The following is a 6,214-nucleotide window of genomic DNA, read 5'->3' as shown; positions in this document are numbered from 1 at the left end:
CTCGCCACCTGATGACTCTCCTGGAGCCGGTAAACGAGTCAAAGCACAGCCCTAGCATATAGAGCCTCAGTGTTGTCCCGGGTCGTAAGGACTAATGGTGTACAATCATAACCACGGACTTATCCTCTCAATGAATGATAACCACTTGGAAAGTCCGAGGGAGGGTTGTTCGGTATAATCATCATATGACTACCCATCTGCATGTTTGGACATCTCTATGCCCTTACCAAGAAACGCAGTACACAACATCACAGATGCTAGTCTCGAGCTCAAGCGACCTTTATCCATGTTTTAGGCGGTTGAATTGACTAGGAACGAATTTAGAATATGCAGTGTTTACAAATGAGTTTCAACATCGAATTACGATTCATTTGTATTAAAGCATAATCAAGGACTTTATCTATGCTGCTTGCATGGGTATACAGATAAAGTATAATGAAACCATTAAAAAGCAAATTATATTAAAATAAAGATTGTTTATTACACTTGAGTCAATAAATTCCCCAGCCAACAGTTGGCTTACAGGGCATCTATTCTAACAAACTCTGGGTTCCAGGTCTTTGTTCCCCGCCCGAGTCCAAGGGCTCTTTCTGGGGTATCATTGGGCCAGATTTGGGGTTATGGGTGTCGACTCATATGTTAATTCTCTAAAAAAGATTATTCGTTAATCTTTAAATAATTAAGGTATTTTTTTTAAAGGAATAATATTTTAAGGTATTAAAACTTTATATATGAGGATATGTGGCAATACATAGGATAAGGATATAGGAAAGTGGACACAAAACATGAATTGCGTATAAATTTCATGGTAAAATATGCATGAAATGTGTTGAAGAGATTTGAGTTGTGATGAAGAGTTTACTTCACATCACAGAAAGAAATGAGGTATGGTTGCCCAGTACTGTTTTCCTTGTTTGTACAGTGAAACGAAAAGTGTAAGTGGGCTTTAGGAGTTTGACTTATATCAAATTCAAATGTAAAACAACACAAGTTCGGACTAAACAGTCTGTATTTCTCTGCCCAACCCCTTTTGATATGGACGGACAACTAACTTGCTAGCCGAGCTACCCACCAACCATATATCTTCCGTAATTTTAGAAACATATTTCATTCTCTGTGCCTAAAATGTTGTTTCCATTAACATTTCATATTTGGTAGTCTTAAATGCTACGAACAAATCTTTCAAATATCTCCCTAATTTTATGATTTTTACTACTTTTTTCGAATTCAACAGTCAAAAAGTAGTATAACCCAATCATGATAAAATATATTGGCAAGTGATTTCCAAGTCACGAAATCACAACAAATTTATTGTGAAAAGTGACGCGCATAAGCAAAATAAACACAAACTTTCATGCAGTAATCCAGCATATTCGGTTGTTGTATATATCTTCTATTTTTTAAACACGATTGGTGGATTCAGAAATTTAAAGACCAGCTAAGCCGTCGGAGTGCGCATAATATTATTTATACATTTTAAGATTGTGTAAATTCTTAACATACGTATATGGCACTCATGCATTTGAACATTTGTCGCCACCGTTTGCGGTGCATTAATCCTTTTTTTTTTTATATAAAAAAAAAAACTCAAATAATATTTAGACAAGTGATAGTAATCAGTGGTTTGTCTAGTGTACGTACCATTAATCGAACAATTCTTTTCGTGTTTTGTTTTCCAATAATTCCCTCAATCTCTGCCTATTGGGGCTATGCTTCATCATAAATAAATAATGTTTCGGCCAACAAACCAAAGTCATCACCAATGGCACTCAGCAAACCATGCATGCTCCTCATAGGCAAGTAACTCTGTCGCATTGATTATGTTTTTTTATTATCATTATTTGTTGTCGGTTTATTCATTTTGCTGTGATTCCGTCTCTTATCAACAGAAGAGCTTCAATTATATATAAATATAATTTTTTTTTTCAGTTTCAAGAATGTATGAAATTGAATGTTCTTCTTACCCTTTAATTTCGTGGGTTTGTTGAGTTTGGTTTTGAAAGTTGAAACAGTGATAGCTGGAATGGAGAGATTTACCTTCAAGGGGGTGGCTTCAAATTTGGTGTCCTATCTGACGGATGTTATGGAGATGAGCAATTCATCGGCCGCAAAATATGTGAATAGTTGGGTCGGATTTACGTGGATGCTGCCGCTCTTGGTGGCGACACTGGCCGATTCCTACTGGGACAGATACGCCACCATTTTAGCTTCTTCGGTTCTCTATGCTGCGGTTAGCGTATATTTGAGCTATAATATATATATGTGAGAGAGATGACACAAAATAAATGTGCGTTTAGATTCTCAAATATAGGGATGAAATAAATTGCATAGGTGAAATATCTTCCCGAAAGTGTTGGATTAAATTTATGGATAAGGAAGTTTTGAGAAAAATCAAAATTGGCTTTATTTGGATAACACATATCCTCTTCAAAATTATTAAGTGTATAAATAGATTTTCATTTATTTACCAAAATCACATTTTGAGATTTTGATTAAATTAAGCATAAGCTCACACAGAACGCATAATTAATTTTTTTTAAGCGATTACTGAATATTCATGAATATTTTTTAGAAGTTGTAAACACTCCCCTAAATAAATTATGGCTAGATTTGATTTCCATATTATCTTGTTTATTAATTCTTTAGTCGCTTGAAAAGTTTAGTATATCTAATGAATAAGATGAACTCACGCGCTCAAGCCATAATTCAAGCTTTGTTTAGTAAATCTCAATATTAAATTTGGCTCAAATGAATCGAATTAGAATTTGCATTATGAATCAAGCACAATTTGAACACAAAACAGTTTGATTTTCGAGCTTGGAGTGTCAAGACTGCAACTTGATTCAAGCTTGAATATGAAAATATAATTAATATTCAACTCGATTCGACTCGTTAGCGCTTGGGATCTATGATATGATTTTGAATTGTAGAAAGATGTCCAAACCGAGAAAAACCATGATTATTTACGCGTTATATAACTTATGATATGATACATGTAACCAACACGATAATTAAGTGCTAAATGTTATTAGGGACTTGTAGCATTAACATCAAGAACATTAACATGGCCTTGGATTCATTCAAACAAACCAGGCTCAGTTTCATCCCTATCCTTGTCTCTTTATATGATTTCACTTGGACAAGGGGGTTATAACCCTTCCCTGCAAGCTTTCGGAGCAGAACAAAATGAAGATGAGTTACCTTGTGCTAATAACAATGATCAGACTTCAGACAAGAAGAGTTTGTTTTTCCAATGGTGGTATTTTGGAGTTTGCTGTGGCAGCCTGGCAGGCATCGCAGTTATGTCTTGCATCCAGGACACGTTTGGTTGGGGACTTGGATTCTCTATTCCTACTCTTGCTATGATGATTTCCATTCTCTTGTTTCTTTGCGGCAACCGGTTTTACATGCATAAGCACAGTAGGATCATGGACGGGAAGTTCGAAGACATTATCGTTGGAGCTAAAGCTCTTTTCTCAAAGATGATCCGTTATGGGAGGTGTTTGCCTAGTAAAGAGTACACTTTGGTTGAGTTAGAGTAAGCATTTTATGAGTTATTTTAAAATTTTTCTTGCTTCTTTTTCTGGGATTCGCTGATGATAAAGTATTAACGAGTAGATTTTGTGTTCTTAGACTTCAAGATAAAGAACTCTGTAATGGAGACTCCGATCAAGAAATCCAGGGCTTTATGGAAAAACCAGATGAAAACATGAAATTAATTGAAGTTGTGAAGATAGTTCTGCGACTGCTGCCAGTTTGGTTAATGCTTCTAATGTTTGCGGTAATTTTCCAACAACCGGCCACGTTTTTCACTAAACAGGGTATGGCAATGAAGAGAAATATTGGAACCGAATTCAAGATTCCGCCAGCTGCCCTGCAGAGTGCAATAACCGTGGCTATAATACTTCTGATGCCCTTATATGACACGTGCTTCATCCCTCTAGTACGTAGTTTGACAGGAAACGAAAAGGGCGTCACCATATTCCAGAGAATGGGAATCGGGATGTTATTGTCGGTTGTGGCAATGGTAGTTGCTGCTGTAACTGAGAAGAGTAGACTCGAGGCCAGTAAAAACAGGGAAATAAAGTCTAAAGAGGTGCAATTTACCATCTTTTGGCTGCTTCCTCAGTATATATTGTTGGGGATATCTGACATATTCACTGTCGTTGGGATGCAAGAGTTTTTCTATTGTGAAGTTCCTGCAAGAATGAGGACTGTGGGTATGGCTCTGAATACAAGTGTTTTTGGGGTGGGAAGTTTCTTGAGCGCACTTATTATATCTGTAATTGAGCATTTGACAACTTCTGGTGATGGGAAAAATAGCTGGTTTTCTGATGATATGGACGAAGCTCGGTTGGATTATTACTACTGGTTCTTGGCACTGTCGAGTGCTATGAGTTTACTAAGTTTTGTTATATTTTGTAAATTTTTCAGATAATGAACATGAAATTGACTAGTGAATCTTTTGAGTTTGTGGGTGCCTTCGAACAGAAGGATCATTATATTATTATATAAGCACAAGCATGGTACCGGAAAACACATCAACCTTGTCTTTAGAACAAAAAGGATTACTAAAACAAGGGATACATTAGAAACATTTCTGTCAAGGAAACCTTAGAGTCCAAGAAACTCAAGTAGCCACCGCACACTTCCATAATAAAAACTCCTAATGGTGAGAATACTGTTCAATGTGCCAAAACAAACAAAACGAAACTGCCTCAAAGATAGAGAATTGCTACAGAAATGTAGACTTGGAAAAATTTAAAGAGAGCAAAATCACAATTTAAACACCAGTAAGAGCGAGGAAAGACCCAACTTACTAAAACAATGGGAAATACATTGATAATATGTTTAATGTTCCTCGAATATTCCTCTCAAATCTTCTTTTAAACCTCGAGTATTCCTTTCAATTCTTCTTTTTTAAAACAAATGCAAAGACACATGGAAGTATAAATCTCAATACCAACTTCGACATTGAATCACCTCAAGAATGCAGTTGATGATCGTTAACCGCTGACTCTGAATTGGCCCCAATGGCCTTCTGCATTTCAACGTTCTTTGCCTCTTTAATCATCTCTCCGTTGCTGTCTTCATCATCCGAGTCCAAAGTGAACTGAGACCGACCGTCCATATGCATTTCCCCTCCACCTCCAAGTGGCTTATACCGCATAAACTCACGGCTAACCCCATTCTTCTTACAAATAAAGGAGTACACAGCAACAAGCAGAGTCACAAGAATGGCCAGATGACAGTTAAACTGTAACGTCGCAATTGCACGGCCACGATGATACTCGGGGTGCCCTTTGCATTTGATAGTATAATTTCCCCGACTCTTTGCGTGCAATGCGCATCCGTTAGCTATCAAATTCGTGTGAAAGGAAAAACCCATTTGCAAAACCCACATTCCTTGTAAAACCAACCCAATGCCACGGCCTAACCGTGGGTAATTTGAATCAGGGTTCTTCAATTCAATGATAGTGGAAAACACGCATATCGCAATGGGCACCAGAAAAAGATCATAGTACCGGTTTTCAACCCCACTCGGGTCCTTGCTTCGGCTATAAAAAAGGAAGAATTCTTCTCCAAAAGCAAATGCATAGATTAAATTGAGTACAACTAAGGGAAATCTAAACGAATCTCCAACGTTTGTCAAAATGCCTAAACCAGAGTAGAGGAGGAAAAGCAAGGAAATTGTGATTACCTCCAACTGTAAGGCGAAACCCGTGTTATCTCTAAACTTAATAGCGTCGAACAACGAGATCAAAGAGTTAACTATAACGAGGATAGAAAGAACGGAGATCGAAAAGAAAGTTATCGTCGATGAAAACGTCGCCGTGTTCGTAGTGGTACCTTGCCGCGGAGAGGGCGACGATTGGGATGAGGACGCTGATGAAGAACTCTCAACGAGAACTTCAGAGGCAGATATGATTGACTCCCACGCGCCAATAAGCATGAACGCGCCGCCGGTCACTGTATAGGTGAACAACCCCATCATTGACTAGTCGCACCAACGTTCTGACTATTGAACCTCTGCCGGTTTGTGCTAATACATATGGCTGCCGCACAGAAAAAAATGTATATATATATGGCTGACGATTGAACCTTCTTTTTAAATTGTGTTTTGTTTTGTTTTTTTTTAAAAAAATAAAAATAAAAGAAAAATACAGCTGGCAGCCGGCGCCCAAAATACCATGCACCCTGTAACAAGTCTTTT

The 6,214-nt window shown here is 37.5% G+C and overlaps 2 protein-coding genes across 3 annotated transcripts; one reads left to right on the top strand and one right to left on the bottom strand.

The window, feature by feature from the left end:
- Window positions 1–1,637: 1,637 nt before the first annotated feature.
- On the top strand, window positions 1,638–4,461 carry LOC140973379 (protein NRT1/ PTR FAMILY 5.8-like). Of its 2 annotated transcripts, XM_073436133.1 has the most exons (4): window positions 1,638–1,796; window positions 2,013–2,230; window positions 3,033–3,538; window positions 3,634–4,461. In XM_073436133.1, exons 1-4 carry the CDS (start codon window positions 1,763–1,765, stop codon window positions 4,436–4,438), a joined length of 1,563 nt encoding a protein of 520 aa, XP_073292234.1. In that variant the 5' UTR covers window positions 1,638–1,762; the 3' UTR covers window positions 4,439–4,461. The 2 variants fall into 2 exon arrangements, with proteins under 2 accessions (XP_073292234.1, XP_073292226.1); XM_073436125.1 differs by having other exon boundaries at window positions 1,638–2,230.
- A 333-nt stretch (window positions 4,462–4,794) lies between these two features.
- Window positions 4,795–6,069, bottom strand: LOC140973394 (uncharacterized). The gene is made up of 2 exons (XM_073436143.1): window positions 4,893–6,069; window positions 4,795–4,860 (listed from the first exon to the last, which is right to left on the bottom strand). Exon 1 carries the CDS (start codon window positions 5,993–5,995, stop codon window positions 4,985–4,987), a length of 1,011 nt encoding a protein of 336 aa, XP_073292244.1. The 5' UTR covers window positions 5,996–6,069; the 3' UTR covers window positions 4,795–4,860; window positions 4,893–4,984.
- Window positions 6,070–6,214: the final 145 nt, after the last annotated feature.

The sequence above is a fragment of the Primulina huaijiensis genome, chromosome 1, assembly GCF_012295235.1.
Source record: "Primulina huaijiensis isolate GDHJ02 chromosome 1, ASM1229523v2, whole genome shotgun sequence".
Lineage (NCBI taxonomy): Eukaryota > Viridiplantae > Streptophyta > Magnoliopsida > Lamiales > Gesneriaceae > Primulina > Primulina huaijiensis.
Note: the sequence above shows the minus strand (reverse complement) of the source record. Positions and strands in the feature narration are given on the sequence as shown.

Excerpts from the sequence above, each read along its gene's own strand:
- LOC140973379 (XM_073436125.1), top strand. The coding sequence starts at position 1,952 with ATGTTCTTCTTACCCTTTAATTTCGTGGGTTTGTTGAGTTTGGTTTTG. Across the intron at positions 2,231-3,032 it reads CTTCGGTTCTCTATGCTGCG|GGACTTGTAGCATTAACATC; the intron begins GTTAGCGTATAT and ends AAATGTTATTAG. Across the intron at positions 3,539-3,633 it reads TACACTTTGGTTGAGTTAGA|ACTTCAAGATAAAGAACTCT; the intron begins GTAAGCATTTTA and ends TTGTGTTCTTAG.
- LOC140973394 (XM_073436143.1), bottom strand. The coding sequence starts at position 5,995 with ATGATGGGGTTGTTCACCTATACAGTGACCGGCGGCGCGTTCATGCTT.